Raw genomic sequence first — 24,965 nt, 5'->3', positions numbered from 1 at the left:
GTAGGAAAATTTGATCCAGAAAACAAAGCTGAGGTGATTTTTTTCATTTTGGACCAATTTTTGCAACTTTTCTATGTAAGACATACAAGAACTGATGAGAAATTTGGATCCAGGATAATTCCAGATGTTGTAATCACCACCCACAGTGGAAGGCATTTCACTATCTGTAACTAACTTAAGTGCTGTTTACATTAGAATGATAACACTCATGGCATTAATTAAAAATCTCCAAGGTTGTAAATGTACTTCCTGTCATTTGGTCTTATGTAATACCAAGGGGTGGAACATTTGATATTCAGGAGGGGGTAGGGTCTAGAAGATCGATGATGCAGCATTACTTTTTTACCAGATCCCTTGTGCATTTTTGCCCACTCCCACCTTTTCTTTTTTATCAAGCCTTCTCTGTTTTTTGTTGTTGACATTTGCTTATGTATTTAGGAGCTGCTTCTCCCATTGCTATAGAAGTTGATATGCATGTTCCTAAAGATGACCTCCAGTACCTAAGTTGGAGACCTTATTTGCTTTTGTCATTCTTGTTTTTCTGGTTTAAATATTTCTTGAATGGACCAATTCAAACCGAATGTGAGCACATAGTGTCCTTGACGGTATTTTTTACATTTTCTGGTTGTGGCTAGGTGAAGGTAAATGTGTGCTGTGGTGTGTATTGCAATCATGTTTTTCTATTATTATAAAAATGTAAGGCAATTTTAAGGTGATTGTGGTGCTTATTCTAACTGTTGACATTACAATAGGTCTGTAAGTGTGAAAATAATGATTTGTAGCTGTGTGCTGATACGTGTGTTATTTAACTGTAAGCTGCAATGCATAGCGCTGTAGTATTTTCTAATTTCAAGCATTTAAGAGCACAAAGCTATATGCAGATAAAACAATTTAAAGTGCTTTATTTGCAAACTCTAACAGTTGACATGAAGTGTGAAAATACTATGTAATTGTGGCTGTGTTTTGCATTTTGAATTACAATGTTACATTAAGTGATCTGTGTTTTATTGAACAGTAAGCTACAAATACATAGTGTTTTCTCATTTCAAGCTTTTAAGAGCACAGAGCTCCATGCAGATAATATACGTTTGTTGATAAAATATTGTGCTTTCAGCAGCATATCTACAATAAATGTAGCATGTCTAAGAAAAATATCTTTGCCTATGTACATTTGTATTAAAGTCTGTATTTTTTCTGTTTCTCCCCCTCCAGATATGATATCACAGAGAGATGCAGTATACAGGCGCACACTCCACCAACAAACAAAGAAATCCTGGAATTGAAATTCACCAGTGAGAAACTGTCATCCCACTTCAAAACCAATCAAACATTGCTTCTGATTCACTGGTTGCAAAAAATGTTTGCAGTTGACATGCGACATAGAGGTCAAAAGCATCTACAGCTAAAGGTCAAAAGGCTTGAAAGCAAGTACAATGCACTGCTTATTAAGTACAGGAAGTCACGACACCGTAATGCATCTACACTCCTGCATAACATTGAAGCATTTCTCAGTGACAGATTTACCTGGCCTTTTCTCTCACATACAAAGACATGCGATGCTGATTTGCAGCCAACATCATTTTCTGCACCCGTAGAAGTTGGATTATCTTCAATCCCCACCTTTTACCAACATATGAAGAAGTGGTACAGATGGACATGGCACCATCTGCTTATGATGACATTATTCCTCCCATTGAAACCTCATTTTCTGATCCAAATCGCCAGTGTCTGAGAAGTGGTGCAAGTTTTTCGAAATCCCCGAGTAAAGCACAGCTCAAAGAATTGAAGAGAAAAGCTGAAGTTCAAGCAAGCAGAGTGAAAATAAAACTAAGCAAAATTGCTGATGAAAGGGACTCTTATCGTCAAGCTGTTGGTGTCAGAGTTCGAGATGCTTTGCGAGAGAGAGAGGGAGAGATACCGCTTTGCAAAAAGTAAGTGAGATGAGCACACTAGTACAGAAGTCTGTTGCTGATTTAAAAGAATTGGAGGAAATGAAGCGAAAATGTGACACACTCACAAAAGAGAGAGATGAAATTAAGGAAGAAGCAAAGAGAAGTAAGGAAGAAGCAACGAGATGGGAAAATGCAACCATGACTCTGTTGGATGAATCTATAAAAAACCAGGCTGAAAGTCAAAGTACCAGGATAATAACTGAAAAATTAAGGGAAGCAGAGAAAGAGAAGAAATCGCTATCTTCAAAAGTGTTGCAGAAAGAAAAAGAAACTTCACGATTGAAACAGCGTATAGCAGAGGCTGAAATGAATATTGAGCAAGATAGGGAGGCAGCAACTGTTCTCCTAGAAGGGATTGTAAATGAACTTACTAGTCAGCTAAAAGAAAAAGAAGATGAACTTCAGAAAAGAATCAAGGAACTGACAAATTTGGAAACACAGGGAAAGAGAGGAACATACAAAACAGAAATAAGACTTGTGTACTATCACTTACTCACTCTAGGCATCAGTGCCAATCAAATTGAACCGGTCGTGAGGACAGTTTTGAAGCATTTATCATCAATTGAAACCAAAGAACTCAAACTTCCAAAACGGTCTACAGCTCAGCGAATGAAAAGTGAGGCAGGACAGTTAGCTACTTTACGTGGCCTGGTAGAATGGTCCAAAAGAGCTGATAAAAGTGTTGCTTATATGACTGACAAGACGACAAAAGGGCAGCTTGAATTTATTTCACATAAGCTTGTCTTGTCCCCAAATAATGAAGACATGGAGAAGGGCTCTCGTACTATTTTCACACTTGGACTAAGACCAATTGCTGGAGGAAAAGCAGATGACACACTTAATGATTTGCGAGACTTATTAACAGAACAACAGAGACTTGGAACACAGATGGGGTTACAAAATGTAGAGGAGACATACAGCGTCATCAACATAAAGGCCAGAATGTCTGATAGGGCTGCAACTGAAATGAAGACAACTAAGTTGTTGTGCGAGATGAAAACTGAGGAACTTGAGCGGCTTCTACCACAGTGGGATGACATGAGTCAAGAAGAAAAAGATGAGAAGATAAAGGTACATGCATTCACCTGTGGTGCACACAAGTTGACCAATATGGCAGAGGCAATGAACAAAGCCTCAGCAAAGTTCCTGACTGTAAAGTTCCTCTACAGTCAGGATGAGGGACAAGTCCAGTTCAGAGGAATGTATGGAGCAAAGAGGCATATTTATGAGACTGACAAGTTACTTTGTGAGCAGAGCCACAAAGAATATGCAAAGGGCAAGGATTTCAAAGCATTTTGCCTTGCAGAAGATGTTCACAAGAAGTCAGGGGCACAGCTATTCAAACCAATCGTAGGATCACGCTATTTGATCTTCTTCCATAATAGTATACCAACCTACGTGGGTAGAGAATTTATTCAGCTCTATCTCATCGACCTACGGGATGTTAAGGGACATTGGAACAGACTTGAAGCAAGTGTATATGAAGGGTACAGTGACCTCAGAATTCTTGCTGAGGAAAGGGCATACGCCATTTTGTACTATGAGGTTTGCCTGCCTTTGATGGTGAAGACAAAGTCTGTGCAGAATGTGCTGGAAATGAATGATATTTATGATCAAAGTGTACGGAAACTCCGAGAATGGAGCCAAAATTCTGAAAGTCTGTTCGAGGGAAGTGAGAAGCTGTGGCCAGAAGCTGTCAGAAATGAAATGCATAAAGCCTATATTTTGGAAGTGAGACGACAGGATGAAACTGACAACATGGTGAAAGAGATACTGAAAGTCTGTTGTGAGGCGGGAGCAACTAAATTAGAACACCTGCCAGGCGGAGAGTTTTCAACACCCTCTGTGCAACAGGTTGAAGCGGCAAAATTGCTGAAAGGAGCGACCAATGACGAGTGTGAAAGTGATTTCGGACTGTTGGATCAAATGAGCAAGATTTCACCATCCAGTAATCCATTATCATTATCATCAATAGTCCGCTCAAAGAGAGACAAAGCTACCGAATGGGCAATGAAGCAAGACACTGACATCAAAAATAAGATTGTTGAGACTGCTTGTAAAGAAGCGACCAGGGAAAGAGCAATATACGGCAGTAAAGACCACCAACTTGTTGTTCTTCAGCAAAAGAAGGAGAAAGAGAAAAGAGAGAAAATCCGCAAGCGCAGGGAACAAAGGCTGAAGAGAGAAAAACAGAGGGAGCTGTTGATGAGTCAACTACAAGGAAACAAGCTCATCCTTAATAAACAGCAAGTGAAGAAATTAAAGAGTGGAGACTGCACACAACAATTTCAGCTATGGTCCTTGTTAGTGTCACTGGGTGTCCATGTTGAAAAAAGCGAAAAGCTGAAAGGAAGATCTAAACTAAACCTAAAGGAAAAGAAAGAACATCTCCTACAGCTTGTTGAAGCCAACCAAAATATAGAAGTGAAATTAGATGATGGTGTTGGAAAAGATGATGATGCAGTGGTTGATGACATCAGCAGTTCATCTGATGAAGAAGACACATTGCCTTTAACTCACATCAGAAATGCTGCATACAAGGAATATGACAACATCGATGACTTACCTCTTTCATCACTTCAGAAGGAAGACACATTGCCTTTAAGCCACATCAGAAATGCTGCATACAAGGAATATGATAACATCGATGACTTACCTCTTTCATCACTTCAGAAGGAAGACACATTGCCTTTAGCTCACTTCAGAAATGCTGCATACAAGGAATATGACAACATCGATGACTTACCTCTTTCATCACTTCAGAAGGAAGACACAATGCCTTTAGCTCACATCAGAAATGCTGCATACAAGGAATATGACAACATCGATGACTTGCCTCTTTCATCACTTCAGAAGGAAGACACATTGCCTTTAAGCCACATCAGAAATGCTGCATACAAGGAATATGACAACATCGATGACTTACCTCTTTCATCACTTCAGAAGGAAGACACATTGCCTTTAACTCACATCAGAAATGCTGCATACAAGGAATATGACAACATCGATGACTTACCTCTTTCATCACTTCAGAAGGAAGACACATTGCCTTTAGCTCACTTCAGAAATGCTGCATACAAGGAATATGACAACATCGATGACTTACCTCTTTCATCACTTCAGAAGGAAGACACATTGCCACTCTCCTCATTCACAAACAACAGAAATTAAGAACAAGTTGATGGCTTGTCTTGTTCATCATTTCAGTATAAGGACACCTTACCTCTTTCTTGGCTCATATCTAAGGGAACACATCACGCAGCAGATGATCTACCCCTGTCATCTCTACAAGAGGACAACTTGCCACTTTCCACGCTCAGAAGCAAACAAACCCATAACTAAACATATGACTTACCTATGTCAGGGCTTCCTGATGAGGATGATCAGCCTCTATGCAGACTTATAAGCTGCTAAAAAGACCTATTCTGCAGCAACTTTAAAAACTGAGTCATTTCAAACAGTAATTCTGTTGAAAATTGGTTTTATTTGCACCAATATCATTCCACGATGCATTTGACCTTTGACCTACAGAGGTGTGACACTCTGTGAAAAATGCAGTTTTTGACCTTCATTTATTCTGCTTTTCAATCAGGCAAAGATCAACAAAATGACTTATCATATTCAGATGACAATATACTTTTGCAAAAATCACACAAAAAAATTAAAAAATCATAGTTTTTGATATTTTGGCGCTTAAAAATCCATAATTGACCTATGACCCAAATTACTGATTTGCATGTAATTTGAATAATTAAAAAAATCTTAGTTTAAAGGTGTTTATGACACTCAATTGTGATGATGATAATGTTCCTAAAATTTAAAAGTGTTATCTTCAAAAATAAAAAAGTGTGATTTTTGGCCTAAAATAAACAGTTTTACATGGAGAAAATATGGCCAGCAGGATGAAATCAAAGGTTTGGCATTCAAAATAACAGTATATATTATATTCTGACAAGTTATAAACCACAAATTTCATCAAATCTGATACTATTCTTCACATTTATAACAAACAAAGGTGACTAGGCCAGCAAATCACAAAATAACAGGCCTTTAAATAAGTCACTTTTTTAATTTGGGCAAATGGAGATTTTAAGCCAAATTGCAAAAATTGCAAGATTTGGCCCAATTTTTTTGACACTTTCCGAAGTCGTACATGTCTAACTTCTTCTGTATAATTTCAATGTATTATTTTACATTGGAAAATGAAATAATGATGGCAAATAAGTGTGTAGTGTCTTTTTTTATTAGTGTCAAACTTTGCATTTTGTCAGATTTCAAAATTTCGTCATGGGCCTCCCTAACACATTAGAGAAGGTACAGCGTCATTGACGGTATTTTTAGTCTTTGGCAGTGGCCCCAAAAAGTCGAGGTGCACCCGTTCAATGGAGATCCGGCATGAAATTTGACCATTTCGAACTTGGAGTACTGTCGAAGCTTCTTGTTCTTGTTACACTTCGGCAGCCGGCTATGAAATTTCTTACATCGTCCGACATTCTGTGCCAGAAGTACCTCAGTTTAATACTGGAGAGTGTTCTTTGCACACCCTGGTGCCCTGCTGAGGGGATGGAATGATTCACGTTTATGACTTCTGATTTCATTGAGGCCGGGATAACAAGTTGTTTTTCCCCTTCCTCATTTTCTTCCCTCCACCGTGCACCTTCTGTGATGAAGAACATCTCCCGATTGATCCAGTAGTGCTTAGTTGCTGGGCTAGACAGCTTCAGCTCGCCTTCACTGGGTTCAGTCCCGCTATCTGCCCACTCGTACACATACTGTAACTCAGGGTCGTTCGGTTGTGCTTCCTTGATGTCATTTGTGGTGCCCATAGGAATTGCCGTGCCGTCAAATTCGTCACTGCTGCGGGGTCACTACATAGACTTTCAAGGTCGCATGTTCGCTGTCCCATCTGTGCTCAATATCAGCATGAGTATAAAACACTGTCGTCACCATGGGTTCCTCTGTGTGGTTGTATTCGCCATCCCATGATGCTCTGCCAGGGTCCGGATGGCCTTTACAGAGTTACAATCGCCCGTCTTTCCCACTTGTCATGTAGGCAATGCATCACTGCTGTATATCCACTGCAGACAATTATCATGGTCGTTCTCCATTTGCCAAAGTCGGGGCAAACACTGATGTTCCTTTCACAACGGCTAGTCAGGGTAATGGCAGGATACAGTTTGATGGTCACATGGCCATCAGTGAAGAGTCCTTGGGTCAGCAAATACAACATTATGATTATTGCCACCACTAGACTACTTCTATAGTATTTACTGTATTCTACTTTAAGAGAAGTTATTTTACTCCAAATGGTGAAACCAAGCGAGTGGCCTGTCTCCACACCTCCAGTGCTGTTCACCATATCTACTCCATCAACTCCAGTGGCTTTATCCACCCTCCTTGACGGTCAGTTTGTGTAGATATGCCCATATCTGGGGTAACAGCATTCCTCACAGTTGTTTTGAGGTCGACAGATCTACTTCCCCTGTTCCCTGTCTGGTCCAGTAGGCCTTTTGGGGTTTCTTGGGTCATGCTTAGGCCTTCAAGGATGACCCCTGGGAGTTTAACTGCTCTGACAATGAGGGCGCAGTTGCATGGTCTTGAACAGGCTGCTTCCCTTTTTGCCAATGTCCAGTTAAGTGATCGCTGCAGGTAAGAGGACCGCCAGTAATTGATGAAACCGATGGGCGCACTACTGCAATAGTGTTTGTTGCACTCTGTGTCGTTGCCTGACCATCCACTTTGGTGTCATCTGCAGTCCGATCACTGCATTCATTTTGAGCGATGTTTGCTTGTGTCTGGGAAACCAAGAACTGATTGTTTTCCTGGAAAGCCGTAATTTCTTGACCTTTATCACTGAGCAACTGTTCTAGCAGCTGGACATCCTTATCCGATGGTTTCTCCATGAATTGTGACTTCTGCACTCTGTCATTCATTTCTCAATTTCTAACTTCTGGGATGTTATAATCTCTTCTTGGATTTCTGCTTCCCTTTTAAGATTGTTAATTTCTGATGTCAGCTCAGTGATGATGTCAAGAGTGCGCGTCTCGGATAATATGGGTTGGATATGACGACTCTATCTTTCAATGGTGTCAACTCTTCCTGCAAATTCTTGACTTTCTTTTTATAGAAGTCCAGCTCTGCTATTGCTGCAACCAGCTCCTGTGTCACCTCTTCAAAGTGTGAAGCTTTCTCTTGCTTGCTGTCAACATGTCTCTTAAGACAAGCATTTTCATCTGTGAGGACTGAAATATACTTTTCTTCTTCTATCAATGTGTCCGTCATTTGTTGAATGGTATCTTCAAATTCTGTATCTTGATGTTTGTACTCTAATTCACTTGCAGTCATTTCAGAAGTCAGGAAGTCATTCTGTTCTTTCACGGTGTCAATTCGTTTCTGCATGCTGCTCATCGCTTCTTCCATATTTTAAAGTCTAAGCTCATATGCGTTTACAGTGTCATCATTGTCACTTGACATTGCCAGAATGGTCTTGTTAAGTTCTGCCTGAAGCTCCTTATGTTGTCTATTCTGCTCCTCACTCTGTTCCAATTTCTTTTCAAGTACTTCCATTTCACTTTTATGCGTGTTGTTCATCTTGACCAGCCTCTGTTCTGCATGAAAGACTTCCTGACGTTCAGTTTCCAGATTTCGTATTTTAACTTTTAGTTCCTTATTTTCGTTGATGACATCGGAACACTGTTCCTGCTTTTCTTCAAACTTTTTCGCAAGTTTCTGAAGCTCTGATGTCACTTCCTCTTCCCAAATCAGGATGTCTTTGTCTTCCTCTGACTGGTCATACTTCTTCTGCAAGGAATCAGTGATTTCAGCAAAATCTTCAATCTGAGACTCGTTCAGCTGTTTTAACTGTACTATTTCTCTTTGTAGCCGTTCATTCTGGTCCTTCAAGTTGTCAATCAAATCTATAGTTGGCCGATAGGGCGACCCCAGTGTTTAGAGGTGGCAACGTCTGATTGACTGAAGTGCTTAGCTAATGTGCTAATGAGTTGCTGGTAACTGATATTTCCTTGCTGTTCTATCAATGAAGTGTACAATTCATGAGCTGTTCCACCCAAACACCGGCACAGATAATGTTTTCGTTCATTAGCAGACCAGTCTAGGGAGTCTGAATAGTTCGTGAATTAGTATAGAAAACGCCCCACTTCCTTCCCTTTTCTCCCGAGAAAGTAAAAGTCTTTGGCAGTGTAACCCGCTTGAAAGGAGCTTCTCTATCTCGGTGGGCAGGTGGGGGGACATCCTCGTCGGTGTCCTCTGAATCGGAATCGAGTACGGACCACTTTCCCTTTGTGCCATAGCGCGGGCTCCCTCTAGTTATGGGAGGGCCCACGCCATTGCCCGACGGGGCTGGTCTCTACTCACGCTTTCCCTGGCCCTGCTACGTCTTCGGCGGGTTTCCCTATCTGGGAAGTCCCTCCTTTGACTCAGGGGATAGGGTGACGGCGGGAGTGCGGTATGCGCTCGAGTCATGGGAGTAAGGTTGGTCTGTGTGCCGGCTTCGTCTCTCTGAACGATAAATTATTTCCGTGCCGTCGTTATCGTCAGGTTCCTTATAGGACCCCTCTAGATTTCTTCTTGATGAAAAGTCCACGTTCGCTGGTCTGCGGGCCTGCGCGCTGTGGCGACATTGCTCCCCTCCCTCTCCCCTCTTTGAGCAGTGAGGGCGCCAGTCATCGCCATCAGAAAGAAAATCATCGTCGGATGGATAGTGGGAGGGGTTAACCATTCGTCCCATTCTTACCTCCCTGTGGCGTTGTTCGTCACCCACGTCTTTCTTTTCTAGCCTTTGGTTACCGTTGGCGACAATTTTTGGCGAAGTGGTGTTGTGATTTTTGGTTGAAGTGACTCTTGGTTGAGGAGGTTTCGGTTCGAAGTTGTTCTGGTACGAAGCGGTTTTGATGAGAAATGGTACGGAAGGATGTGGCATGGAAGTAGGAGGTAATGTGTGACTTGAAGTGAAGTGTCTGCAGCCCTTTCGTTCAGTTAAACCCGCAGTCGCCAGTCCCTAGATTCCTCAAAGAAAAATCGATGATGCTTTTTTTTTAGTGGAGCAAGTGTCGCCTCTGCATTGACACATGCATGCCATCCGTCTATCACTTCATGTACAGGTGATTTGCTGTTGTTCAACGAGTTATCCTGTGATGTCATCATTCCACTGAAAGTGTTAGTTTTATTGCATTCCGTCAATGCTAACTTGAAGTCATCTGTTGACCTATTCAGGAGGACCACACCAATACGGTTTAACACATGTCCAATAATCTGATGTTGTGAGTTGGCATCATCTGATGATCTACCCCCAGGTAACATTTCACTCTTTGTTATTATTTCACGTTCAGTAGACTGCAGTTGAACATCATCTGGATAGTTCCCCACTAAGAACATCCTTATGATTTTTAATATAGATTCAATATTTCCTGAGTGCAGAAGAGTATCATCTGGTGATTGATTAACTGGTATCACTCCAAAGTTAGCATTTTATTAACTGTTCAGGATTACATTATTGCATGTTCCTTCTTAACATAAAATACAATGATAAATGTGAATGGCTTTGTCAATTGGACCAGTTTGTTGTCAATTAGGATGGTAGATTAAAAATTTTATCAGGAGTGCAGACTGTAACGTGTAGTAAATTGTTTATTCATACTGGGAAAAGATAAATTTTCTTTTCATATCATTGTGTATACCTGCAGCCACTTGTTATGACACAGGTCACAAGACCACGCAAGACCAGCACAGAGTGTAGCAAGTATACACTTTCTGAAAGGGCAAAGAGTGTTGTAGATCTCCGTCAGAGAGTAGCGACAGCAGTGAGTCAGCACTTGTACAGGTTGGTGCAGATGTTCGTCGAATGAGGAAGGAAGATCGAGAGGCTGTTTTGGAATCACTCGGATGATTTCAAATGCCCCACCAGGAGCTGGTCTTGCTTTGAAAAGTGACTTGAGTGTTACATGGTCACCCCTACAAAAATTACAAAGGTTGGTTCAAATTAATTAAATTATATGTAACAATTACCATATTCCTCCGATTACAAGACCCTGTCCGTTTATAAGACCCCCAGGATTATTTTATCAATTCGTAATTAGCTGTTAGTTCATTTATAAGACCACCCAGGGGGGTACATTCCAGACCACGCAAGACCAGCACAGAGTGTAGCAAGTATACACTTTCTGAAAGGGCAGAAACTGACTGGACAGACACTGACTGGAACAATGGTCCATTGCCATGTAATGAGACAAGGATATCCAAATTCTGTCACCAATTACCTACCTGTTTGTACTTATAGGACTTCTTCTCTAACTGCTCTCTAACCGCAGATAAGATCTTTTAAATCTCGCCTAACACCCCCTTGGTCTATGCATAATTACCCACGATACACCAGTTTTTTCTCTGCGCTCATTACACTTGGACGTGTATTGAAGAAGCTCTCGTTACCGCTTGGATTTTATCCACTCTAGATCGCTTTTCGGTGTTTTTTTCGGGAACTCACTAGACAGCTAAGTGTATCTTCACTATTATTGTGCCGTTTTTTGTGTTCTTTACATCGCCTTTGTTCTTCTTTGAAGACTTTGTTCTTCTTTGTTTTTCCGGCGATTGGTGCCTTTCCCGCCTTTTGGGTTATCAGGCGTATCGTTTTTCCCAATCGCCATTCTCGTTTTTTCTTTTCGTTTCGTCGGCCAGCTTTCTCGTTATTATTTACGTCATGAACTTGCAAGTCCGACGTGAGGGTGTTTGCGGACATGAAATGTCGAACCTCGATCGGCACGACAAGTGCCATCTTTGCCGCGCTTGTAATCGGTCCAATACTTGTGACATTTGTCATAATTGGTCTGAGTTTGATTGGAACAATATTTCTTCTCCCACTGCGTTCGCTAGCCAACGATCGGTGAATTCTCCATCTACGCTAGCAAGTTCGGAACGCAGAATCGTTGGTTCAGATGACGGTGAAGTTCCTATGACTCTGACCAACGAAAATATTGACCCCTCCGACCGGCAGTCGGCTTCCCGGAATTGGGAAGACTCGACGATTGGTCAGGCGGATAAGGTAAGTGGTTCAGGTTTAGGGAGAACGATCGATATGTCCGACAGTAGTACCAAGAAACCCGAGAGGTCACGGTACCTAGTGTAGGCAAACCTAACGATGAAGTTAGGCAGGACTTACGCCGCGAAAGATCTCCGAAGCGACGTTCTAGTCCGAATTATATCTCTCGCTCCAGCCGAGGCCTACGTCGTAATGATTTTCCGCCTCAGCGTTTTGAGGGTAGACGTCATCGCTCCCCTTGCAGAACTTACAGGGAGCGTGATCAATCGCCCTATCGGTATGACGATTATGGGGCTCGATTGAGCTCTCCAGACCGCCCGACCTTCGACCCAAAGGTCGAGCACCGGAGATCTAGACGCGAACCTAAGCGTTTTAGACACGATTTCCGTTCACCAGAGAGAGAGGCCGGTTATTATCATCGATCAGGGTTATATCATTCTGACTATTCTGATTCCGATGATGATTTCCCGAGGTCCAGACGTCGTTATTCAACGTCTAGGCGTTTTGAACGGGACCATGACTTGAGCGGGGCGTTGCACGCCATAGCGGAGTCACTATCAGTTCAGCAGCAAATGCTGATTAATGCTGGATTGGGCGGTACCGCTACGCGGCCTCATTTTGCTGAGAGACTGCCTTCTCGGCATAGCCCCCAGAATTCTGGCCCAGTGGGAGCGTCGTGTGATGCACGTACCACTCTGCGTCAGGGGCAAGAGTCTTGTAGCGCTAGTGATTTTTCCCTCTCGCGCGACATGAGGAAGGGGAAAAAACAAGATGGCGCCCGGACGATGACTCAGCACTTGGCGGCATCCGGCAGTAAGAACGCGTCGATCGAATTACAGCCGCGCCCTTCCTTGTCTCGTCCCCATGCTAATTCTGAGAATTCGCTCTCAAGGGACCCTCATAAGAGATATGTTTCCCCGGTAGAAAGTGAGGGTGAGTCTTCAGGGCCAGTCCATTCACTTTCAAAGGGGGAGGGAGATCACAATCCAGAGATAATCCAGCTACATGCCCCTTCAGTGGATGTCGAGTTGGAGGGTTATCAGTCGGATAATATTACCACGCAATCAGTCATTAGCGAGACTATAGCTAAGGCACCGGAACATGATTCCGATTTGCCAGAGGACCAGGTTAGCGTAGCAGAATCACAAGCTAAACCTAGGGAGTCAAATTTTGCACAGTGCATTTCCTGGGTATATGAAGCTTTTGGTAGTGACTGTCCTAAGCCTCAGGCACCTGCCCAGATTGAGTCAGTCACTGCTTCGGAACTGTCTAATGGCCCAGAGAAGCAGGTTGCTCACAGGTCATTACCCATTTCTCGAGTTATCACTTCAAACCTCGAAAAGTTAGGAGAGAAGTAACAGGAGAAGTGCAAGATTCTAACCCTTTGCCAATCGGCAAGTATCCATGGGCAAGGTCAAGTTTAAAAAATAAATATTATAAGACTCATGCCTCTCTTTTTTCCGGGGGACTCCCTCATTTGGATAAAGACGCCTCTACTGTGGATAATCAGTCGTCGTCTTTTAAGACCATTTCGATTGATATGCCAATGTTTCGCCAGCTGGGTGACACAGTTAATATGACCATCCGTGCAGCATCATATATTGACTGGCTTTTGGGGTTAACTGTGCGTGAATTACAAGCTTTGCAACTCCCTGATAAAGCTAAGCAGTCTCTTAGGGCGCTCGCTAATTCAGTGAATCATCTCTCTGAGTTTGCCGTCCGAAATCATGTGGCCCTACATCTTATGAACGCGATGCATTTTTGAGTCGCCACTCCGTTCAATTGTCTGATGAGTTAAAAGGGAAGGCTCGATTAGCACCTTTTTCCCCAAAGAATTTGTTTGCTGGCACTTTACCAGACCTAGCCAAGCAGGCTACCCAGGAGTGCCAAAATAATGCTTGGTTATTCGAAAGGAATAAACAGAGAGTGAGTGGTGCAAAAGCTACTAACGTGTCAAAACCCACTAACAAATTTAAGGGTGGAGCCACAGGGGCCAAAGCACGCCCTCAGTCACAGAAATCGCGTGCTCGGCCTTTTAACAAATCAAATCGGGGTAAGGCTAAGAAACCTTTTCCCTCTTCTACCCCTGGGGGAATGGGTCACCCCAGCCAGCAGTCCTGACGGGCTCCCTCCCCTCCCGTCCTTACCATCACCGGACATTCCAGTGGGGGGGCGGCTCTGTCAATTTGGCCCCAAGTGGGATGCCATAACAGACGACCATTGGGTATTGAATATAGTAAAGGAGGGTTACAAGCCAGAGTTCACTCATCCGCCCCCCTGGCTTGTACCCCAGTAAAGTTTCGCCCCCTCAACACAACACAGACCCCTCAACTCACCGAAGCAGTGCAGGGGTTGGTGTCCAAAAATGTGGTAAGACGTGTAAACCCATCCCTGGAGGGGCCAGGGTTTTACAACCACCTGTTTCTGGTACCAAAAAAGACAGGAGGGTGGAGGCCAATCCTAAACCTCACATACCTCAATCGTTTCTTAAAGGTAGATTCTTTTCGGATGGAGACAAATCGGTCGATCCTAGCTGCTATAGAACCAGACGATTGGCTAATTTCGATCGATCTGAAGGATGCATATTTTCATATAGCAATCCACGAAGATTTTCGCCGGTACTTCCGTTTTATAGTAAACGGACTAGTTTACGAGTACACGGCCCTACCCTTCGGGTTGGCAACGGCACCACGCGTTTTCACCAGAGTAGTACTTGCGGTGGTTGCTTTCCTACACAGGCAGTCAGTCAAAATACACCCTTACTTAGACGACTGGCTGCTTCGCAACAAGGCCAAGGAAATTCTCTTGGAGCATCTCTTGTTGACTTGGAACACTCTTCTCCGCCTCGGTTTCATACCAAGTGTGGAGAAATCGTCTCTGACCCCGTCGCAGGACATGGTTTTCGTGGGAATGAGACTGCACTCAGACAGAGGCATAGTATCACCGACTCGGGATCGCATAGACAGACTCCTGTCTCTAATACGCGGTATTCTCCCACAGCCGTCAGTCCCTGCCAGAGTATTATTAGGCATAATCGGGACGATGGTGTCCATGATAGACATCGTCCCATGGGCTCGACTTCGTTTACGCCCAATTCAGCTGTACCTCCTGTCAATGTGGCGGCCAAATCGGCATGCCATAACATATCCGATCCCTGTCAGACCTGCCCTGCGTTACCACCTATTATGGTGGGAGGACACGGAGAATTTACAGCAGGGTGTTTCGCTGAAAACTGTCAGGCCCGACAAGTTCCTTTTTACAGATGCTTCTACCACAGGATGGGGTGCGCATCTGGACGACCTGTATGCAGCAGGTCAGTGGACAGTGGCCGAGGGCAGGAGGCACATAAACTGGTTGGAGCTACAAGCCGTTTTCTTAGCTCTTCAGCGCTTCGAAGTTTCAGTGGCCAACCAGAGTGTCCTCGTCAATACAGACAATTCCACGGTAGTTGCCTATATAAACAAAATGGGGGGGACGAGATCTCCCACCCTTTGTTTCCTGGTGTGGAATCTATTGATGTGGTGCAAAGATCACAATGTTCGTCTCCAAGCCCGGCATCTGCCGGGCAAACGAAACCACATAGCGGATGCCCTATCGCGGAACCGCTTCGTGCAACCGACAGAGTGGGCACTACCTCAGACCATTGTGAACCAGATATTTGCAATTTGGGGAACCCCAATGTTAGACCTATTTGCGACATTCAGAAATCGCAAGCTCCCGCTCTTTGTGTCGCCGATACCGGATCACAGAGCAGTAGGAGTAGACGCCCTATCAATGTCTTGGGAGAACATAACAGCATACGCGTTTCCCCCTCTACCACTGCTTCCACTAGTACTCAAGAAGTTAGCAGAGGAGAGGACAATTATAACTCTAATAGCCCCATTGTGGCCGAAAAGGCCTTGGTTTCCGATGCTATTAGATCTGATAATAGATTTCCCTTTGAAGCTGCCTCAAAGAGAAGATCTGCTATCCCAGGGGACACTCCTAACTCACCCGGAACCAAGCGTGTTCCACCTTCACGCGTTCAAGTTGTCGAGCAAGCCCTCATTGAGAGAGGCTTTTCTAAGGCAACTGCCGCCATTATCGCCAGACCACAGCGAGCCAGTACTCTGGCAACCTATGAAGACAAATGGCGGAAGTTCTGTGATTGGTGTGGTGAACGGAAGATTACTCCAATCAAAGCCTCTGTAGAACAGTTAGCTGAGTTTTTTCTTCTTTTTAGAGACAAAGAATTTTCTCCCCGTACGATTGCTGTTTATCGTACTGCCATTTCAGCTACCATTAAAGGCTTAGGAGGTGAGGACTTTGGTCATAATAGTTCTCTCTCCGCTATGATCAGAAACTTCATGATTGAGAGACCAGCGAGAAGAAAATTGGTCCCTCAGTGGAGTTTGTCACTGGTGTTGCGGGCTCTGCAAGAGCCCCCGTTTGAACCACTACATACTACTAGCCTTAAGGCTCTAACGTATAAGACTGTGTTTCTTATAGCCCTGGCGTCTGGTAGACGCAGAAGTGAAATTCACGCTTTTGGTGTGGATGAGGGCTTACTGGCTATTAGCAAAACGGAAGCTGTTTTGCGCACTAGACCAGGTTTCTTGGCCAAGAACCAAGCACTGGATTCAGTAGCACAGCCTGTTATCATCAAAGCACTTGACACACTCACAGGCCCTGAACCACAGGAGAGAGTTTTGTGCCCAGTCCGTGCTCTCCGCTGGTACTTAAAACGGACAGAGCATTTTCGAGCAGGTAGAACTAGACTGTTTCTACCTATTCCTCCGTCTCCTAAAACAGATTGCTCAGCTGCCGACATATCGAAGTGGATAGTTGCGGCTGTACGCTGGGCATATTCAGAAAGTTCTTCTACTAATTTACGACTTTCAAATGTGACTGCTCATGAGGTTAGAGCCCTGTCAACATCATGGGCTTTATCAGCTGGAGTGCCTGCAGACGAAGTCATTCGTGCAGGAACTTGGCGGTCAGCTAATTCTTTCATTAGCTTTTATTTACGTGACATGGCCTCGGAATTAGAGGGTTTATATTCTCTTGGCCCGCTATCGGTCAGTCAATGGGTAGTCTCAGGCAAATAATTTGTCCCAGCCTCCTAAGGTCTGTGGTATTCTGTTGTTTGTCCTAGAAGTACAAACAGGTAGGTAATTGGTGACAGAATTGATGTTTAAACTTAAACTAATTTCTGTCATATAATTACCTACCTGTTTGCTCCCGCCCTTCCTCCCCACGGTTGTTTGTATTTATTTGCGTGAGTGTAATTTCCATTGGTTATTATTTTCTCATGGTAATCCTTGAGTTATTACCCCTATTTTCTGGGTGGCTTTCACCTTCAGGAAAGGTTGATACATGCAGTGTACTAGTGAGTTCACAATATGCTGCAGATTAAAACTGGTGTATCGTGGGTAATTATGCATAGACCAAGGGGGTGTTAGGCGAGATTTAAAAGATCTTATCTGCGGTTAGAGAGCAGTTAGAGAAGAAGTCCTATAAGTACAAACAGGTAGGTAATTATATGACAGAAATTAGTTTAAGTTTAAACATCAAATACCTACGCTGCTTATCAAAGTCACAAACAAGTGTCAAAGTGACACACACACGCACACTATTGTTGGCGTTTGGAACTTATGTCAATCGGGAACAGTTCTATCATTTCCTGGCGATAAAACGACACTTGGATTTCACTACCTAAATGATTTTTTAGCGTCTCGGTCTAGTACAATGTCTTCTTTTTGTTACTGTCATTTTGCTATTGGTCATCAAAATAAGCAGATTTTTCAACATCTGATTAACCCTCAGAGCGCTGAATACTTACTATGGCCATTTATTTCCATGTGCGCTGAATAAAATAATGACGTAACACAGTAATTGCACTGTCTCATTCATTGATATTTTTATTGCAATAAGAATTGGTCCAATCTGGACAATGTATATATGAAAAGCAATCTACATTTCATGAGCTGTTCCATCTGTGATGTCATAATTGATGAAATATGACAAATACAATGGAATTTTGGGGCTAAAAGTTGGGTTTTTGGTAAAAAATTGTAAAAAAAAAATATTTTCAATTGCTTCATTTCCTGAAATAATCTATAAAAATTGCATTTATATGGCAAAATTTCATTCATGGCACCAGCATGTCATATTGCATTGTTTAGAAATTGATATTTACACAAAAAGTGATATAAACAAGTAAACAAAAACAAGTAAACAAACAAATGGCCAAGCCAATATCCATAGCAGAATATTACAATAGAGTTACACTGGCCTTGTTATCTACATTGTACTGCAGTAAGAAATGGTCAAAGCTAGGCAATGTCCATATAAAAAATACATTCTACATTCCATGAGTTTGTCTGTGATGACATCATTGATGAAGTATGACAAATAAAGAGGATTTTTTGGGCTAAAAAGTGGATTTTGGTAAAAAAAATCTAAAAATACATATTTTCATAAGTTTTTTCTGAAGAATCTATAAAAAGTGGCATTCACATGGCAAAATTTCATTCATGGCACCAGCATGTCATATTGGATTGTTTAGAAATTGATATTTACACAAAAATTGGTATAAGAAGTAAACAAAAACAAGTAAACAAACAAATGGCCAAGCCAAGTATCCATAGCAGAATATTACAATAGAGTTACTCTTGCGTTGTTATCTACATTTTACTGTAGTAAGAATATAAACAATTTATGTGTACACGTAAATTGAACAAAATCTCACATATAAATTCAAAAAAACAATGTAAACAAACATTTGTAAATATTCTTGACACATGTAAAAAAGCTGTCAAATACTTTTTCTCAGAATATCTTAAAAAAAATCACTTCAGTTATTCAGTTATTGTTTGTCAAAACGGATCAATTTGAAATTCACATCAATGTCATTTGCCTTCTATGGATATCAGTACTTTGAAAAATGTAAATATATTACATTGTAAATAAATATTGTATTGTAAATAAAAACTGTAAATAAAAAAAAAATTGCAATGAAAAGAGACACGACCCTGGCAGTAAGATGGCAGTAAACTTCGACAACAGAAGCACCAAATGGAAATCAAAAAGAAGGTAAGTACATATCTTCTCAATATTATTTACAACTGTTTTACATTCATAATAATAATAATAACTGTTTTGTTTTTTCATACTGTTTTGTATTTTCATGTAAATAAAACCTGAAGACCTCAATAATTTGAATTTATAAATTTTCAAGATGGATGAAATATGGATGAAATTGATTTATCTGATCAGACAGAATTGTGTGTCTGAAGTCACTTTTGTGTTTGAAAACCTCACTTGTATGTGTCGCTGTTTCAACACATGCACATTCAATCTCAGTGATAAGTGTATGTGTGTATGTTTGAATTGTTTGCTTGTCATCGCACTTGTGTAGCGAAGCTCACGTGTATGTCACGAAACTGAAGTCACTCATGTGTTTGAGAAATTTCAACCACACATGCCGCTGTTACAACGCATGTATGATGCATCTCCGTGATATGTATCGTCGCCAATGTTGACAGTGTGCAGTATTTATGGGAATGTGTTTGTGTATACTGTAGTATAAGTTTGTGCGTCTTGTGTTGGTATGGATATTGACCTTTAAACCCTTTCACCCCCAGTTCCCTGTATACAGGTCCAACTTTACCATAGAAAACAATTGATTTGGGGCAAACCATGGTGGTGAAAGGGTTAATGTCTTCTGTATGTCCTGTACTAAATGTATATGTGCTCGTGTATTCTTACAGACACCATGCATGCGGACTTTACCGCATACATATATGTATGTCCGTACACTATAGGGAAAAAGTGCGTGACTAGAGCGAGAAACTGACGCTTTCTCGCAATCGGTGAGAATTTTTCTTATTCTCACCGCTGTCGGTGAGAAAATTTTAATCTCACTGGAGATTGGTGAGAAATGCACTCCTTGGCGAGAATCAAGTGTGAGAACAAATTGTCACCGGTTATAATGGAAATTCTCACTAAGTACAGCGAGAATTGAAATTCACGAGCGAGAATCATGAAGACACGCCGTTCGGAGTCTTTATGATTCTCGCCAATGAACGACGAGTCTTGATGATTCTCGCTGTACTTAGTGAGAATTTCCATTCTCACCGGTGAGAATTTGTTCTCACACTTGATTCTCGCCAAGGAGTGCATTTCTCACCAATCTCCAGTGGAGATTTAAATTTTCTCACCGACAGCGGTGAGAATAAGAACAGATTCTCACCGATTGCGAGAAAGCGTCAGTTTCTCGCTCTAGTCACGCACTTTATCCCTATAGTGGTATGTATGTAGAGATGCAAACATTCGGTTTGTATATATGTATGTATGTATGTGTATGTATGTATGTATGTATGTGTGTATGTGTTTATCAATTTGTTGTGTACGTGTTATGTATATATGTATCTGTGTCTGTGTCTGAGTCTGTGTACGTATCCATGAAGAGACTATAATGTGTGTGAGTGTAATTGTAAATATATGAGCTTATACATTTTAAATCTGTAAACTGATTTTACATTTGGCGCCCAATGTATACCACATCCCTCATTTTGATATTTAAAACAAGTCATCGTTGATGACACAGTCCCCACTTGTTAATAGGTATTTTGATTACAGGTCCTCAGAGAGGATAGAGTCCTCTTCATTAGGTCTGTGATAAAAATACTTTTGAATGAATTCGCTTGATACAAAATTGTCTGAGTTATGGTTCAGGACATGAAAAAATCGTAACAAAATGGTCGCACAGTGGCCATATTCGATCGCATCACAAAACAAATTGATGTGCATAGCTATGACATTGGTCGATGTCCTTGTACCAACTTTAAATAAAATCGGTTGAAACATGCGGATATGCCTGAGAAATGGCTCTGCACATGAAAAAATCGTAATAAAATGGCCGCCTGGCAGCCATAATGGATGTATCACAAAACAGATTGACGTGCATATGTATGACATTGGTCAATGTCCTTGTACCAACTTTGAATAAAATCGTTGGAACATGCCTGAGTTATGGCTCTGCCCTTACAAAAAAGTCCTACAGGAGCCCTGTAGGACCCAAGGATCCCTGCAGGAGTCCTATAGGGCTACATCCATCCTATAGCACTCGTCCTATAGGACAACGCCTGTGCTGTAGGATTTATGTGTCATGTCTTATGGGTTTGTACTAGTCCTATAGGCTCATATTTGTGCCCTATAGGACACCCTACAAGATGATTCTGCCTGACTTTTAGGACTGTAAAACTGAACAAGTAATGTTTGAGTAATGTTTATAATTATAATTATTCCCTTACGAAAATTATAGTCTGTAGAATTTCACACATTCTCATATACCCTTTCTCAAAAGCTATTTCTATTTACACACACATGCCAGGAACATACCATATTCCTTTTGCCGTTTGTAAATGTCATGGCTGATGTACACAGACAAAGACTCTCTTTGTTAGATCCAAGGTCAAGTGAGCTGACCTGTGCCTTTGCTTTGTTATGTAAATAGTTTCCTGCATTTACAATGGGCTGATTACATAATAGTACAGCCACGCATTATTCATTTGCACTTGAGGCAGTGCACCAGTGAACATGCATGCCAGGCTCTTGTTAATGTAAAGTACTAAAGTTCAACTCCAAATTGCATGGAACATTAGGATCCAAGGTCCATTAGCAAGATTCTAACAGTCTTATGGAGAAGGGAGCTCACTAATATGTCACAACTGTAAGGATCGACATTGCAGCATCAACTGAACTGACCTCTTAATTACGTGAGTTAAGATACACATCTATTCAGTTAATAATGCACTTGGCTGAGGTGACAATTCAAAGGTAGGCCTTGCATTCATATGTGTAGGTTGCTTTATATTTTGTAGTCCCTGTATGTTGCATTGATTTCTGTTTTGATTGATTGTTAATCTTAATTCCTTTAGAAATAAAATTCATGTTTATAATTACTTGTTTTGTAAGTTGACTGACTTTTTGTGAGTTTTGCAGTTATTCATTGCATTGGTACCACATATAGCAAAATCAGAAGGAGTTATTCCTTACTTAACAAAATTTCTGCACTCTTTTACAGAAGTTTGTTTGCCTTGTGCGAGTTCAATCTCTTAGAAAGTATGATAACAATATGTAAAGCATATTCTGTACCCTATAGGGCTCCCTATAAGACCACTATAGGGCTCCCTATAAGGTTAACTATAAGACTCCCTATAGGGCTCCCTATAAGACCCCCTATAGGGTTCCCTATAAGACCCCCTATAGGGTTCCCTATAAGACCCCCTATAGGGCTCCCTATAGGGTTCCCTGTAAGACTGCGTTCCAAAATCCTGTAAGACTACTACTGCCTGATGTCCTATAAGACCCTACATGCCTCTACCCTATAGGACTGGTATAGGATATTTTTGTAAGGGTGTACATGAAAAAATCGTAATAAAATGGCCGCCTGGCGGCCATATTGGATCGTATCACAAAACAAATCGACGTGCATCTGTATGACATATGAAGTAATCCTTGTACCAAGTTTGAATGAAATCGCTCCAGGTATCTCTGAGATATCTGCGTAAACGGACGCACGACATGACCAAACCTATAAGTCCCCCCGGACGGTGTCCGTGGGGACTAATGAAAAAACACGGTTTGTTCAGCTCAACAAAATAGGAAATTTCATTCTGATGAGTTGTTTTAAATACAAATATAACTCATATTTACTGAACCTACTTAATACATTTTAAACCTTTTGAATGAATGCATGTTATAAATGAAATATTACAAGTTGGGGGTGGGAACAAAGCATTGTGCATAAGAACACTCATTTTAGGTAAAAAAAGGTTTTTTTCAATGGGCGACATTGTTGCAAACTTGTGTATAGGTAGGTTGTTATCAATATTTTTTATTAAAATATTTTTTATGTGTTCATAGTTCTTTTGCAGAATGCCTTTTTCACTTAATTTTTCCCACATATCGGTTTTAAAATTTACTTGATTGATTTTAACATGTTGCTCTTTTTTATGTAGTTTGTTTCCTTACTGAAACATATAACATATTACCATACTGCTTATTGTTGTAACAGTTTTGACATGTTAAAAATTGTATTGATATGCATGTCATGAAACTACAAATTTGAAAATGACCAATGCAATAATCATTGACACAAAGTATGCAATGGTTTATAAAATGAATATTATTGATAAAATCAAATCTTTGATATTTAATGGGGGTTGAGAAACCACTAAAGAGATTTCATAGGGTTAAAGTTTTCTTTTTGCTCTGCAGCACAGGAAAAGTCACTGAACACCAATGAATGAATAATGCTCAACGCAGGTGTTTCATGGCATGTCCAGTATAGTATATGTGTGTATACGACCATATATGGCCGTGTCATATATGGCCGTGAAAATTGTACGCTTTCCATACTGCAGATTGGGAAGGAAACTTGAGTTGACTGAACATGTTTGTTGATTTCTCAAGCTGTGCAAACGAAAAGGAAGCTCAACTTTGATCAAATGCTAATCCATTTCTAATTTTGATTTTTATAATTCATAACTATTTACATATGTTGCGTAGATGATGAATGCCTTCTCTGCAAGAGTGTCACATATTGGTATTCGACTTGCATATCAATGAAAGTCCATGGTATGATGTTTTTTATATGTAGCCTAATTCAAAAAAAAATGTCATTAATTATGCAAAATTACCTGTTAATGAGCATATCATATGGGCCAATCTATAATCAGTAAAGTTAAAAAAAATTGTAATCAATTTACCCCAGTGCCAAAGCATTAATTTTTGATTTATGGCCTAATTACACATATTTTGTTAAAGATCTGTACATTGAAATGAGTAAATTATAAAATGTCACACTTAACTCAAATTTGACCCTAAAAACCAATGTACCTCAGAAGTTCAATCAAATATGTTCCTTTGCTCCTTTGAAAAATATCTGTGTAATTTCTTGCTTTTTTCATTCATATACTAGGCATTGAATAGGTGGCTTATGAGGAGTGACTCTACTGTTTCAGGATCAGAAAATGGAAACTGCAGAAATGATATTTTACAAACTTTGTGCAAATGAAAGACTGTACAACAGTAAGTATTTATTGATAACAGCGATACAGATAACTCTTTTAGCTTTGCTTACAATGTTTAAACCTCTCCCTTTTAAGTAGAATTGTCAATGATCTATGGGAGGAGGAGTAGGATAAAGTTTTCTAGACCAGAAACTGCCTTTCCTGGAAGCCGGTTGTCCAACGGTTCAACTCGGGAATGAAAAGGATGCCTAGTGTTCTACACACTCAATAAACCCAAGATGGGGTACAAACCAAACCCATGTATGGAAATACAAATTTTCATATGCACATTTGTGCATGTGGTTTGTTTGTACATCAGTCCATTTGGTTTACGGATTAAACCTTTTGCTTTGAAGATTGCAGGTTCTTAGGGAGGATCTTATTCACAGTTTACCAAATAATGACAACATTCCAGAAGGTTCACTTGTGCTTTGTCTTAAAGGCATTCGTTGGCGCCAGATTGTCTCATCAGAAAATTTACCAACAAGATTAGAATTTTCAATGGAAAACAAAGACTATCACACCTCCATAATCTTCTTACAGACCAGAACAAAGGCGATCCCAGGTATTGCCAGCAATGCCTTTAAGAATGCTAGCTAAATATGTTGTATACATTGTAGTAATCAAATTTTCATTTACCTTTTGACCTCTTGATCAGACTGAAATACAAAGGAAGATTACTTTTAAAATTACTTTAAATTACTAATCAAAGTGAGACTTGAGTGGACACCGTGGGTCATCAGTATGTATTAGGGAGATGGTGCAGTGGCAAAGAATGTGAAATTTTCAGAAGAGTTACTTTCAGAATGTGCTTAGGAATACAATTCAGAATAACATTCAGACATTAATTAATATAATAATCTTTATTCCAAAGCACTATAGGCCACCGGCCCTTAGTACAAT

General features: G+C 41.0%; 1 protein-coding gene and 1 long non-coding RNA gene across 2 annotated transcripts in view; one reads left to right on the top strand and one right to left on the bottom strand.

Moving 5' to 3' along the window:
- Positions 1-24,965, bottom strand: part of LOC139126440 (uncharacterized) — a 178,358-nt gene that overhangs the window by 136,036 nt on the left and 17,357 nt on the right. The window lies entirely within an intron of this gene.
- Positions 927-6,176, top strand: LOC139126166 (uncharacterized). Its single transcript, XM_070692215.1, has 3 exons — positions 927-931; positions 1,213-1,396; positions 4,455-6,176. Exons 1-3 carry the CDS (start codon positions 927-929, stop codon positions 5,121-5,123), a joined length of 858 nt encoding a protein of 285 aa, XP_070548316.1. The 3' UTR covers positions 5,124-6,176.

The sequence above is a fragment of the Ptychodera flava genome (genome assembly GCF_041260155.1).
Source record: "Ptychodera flava strain L36383 chromosome 3 unlocalized genomic scaffold, AS_Pfla_20210202 Scaffold_27__1_contigs__length_13241970_pilon, whole genome shotgun sequence".
NCBI classification, from domain to species: Eukaryota; Metazoa; Hemichordata; class Enteropneusta; family Ptychoderidae; genus Ptychodera; species Ptychodera flava.
The sequence above is the reverse complement of the archived record's forward strand: the minus strand, read 5'-3'. Positions and strand labels throughout refer to the sequence as shown.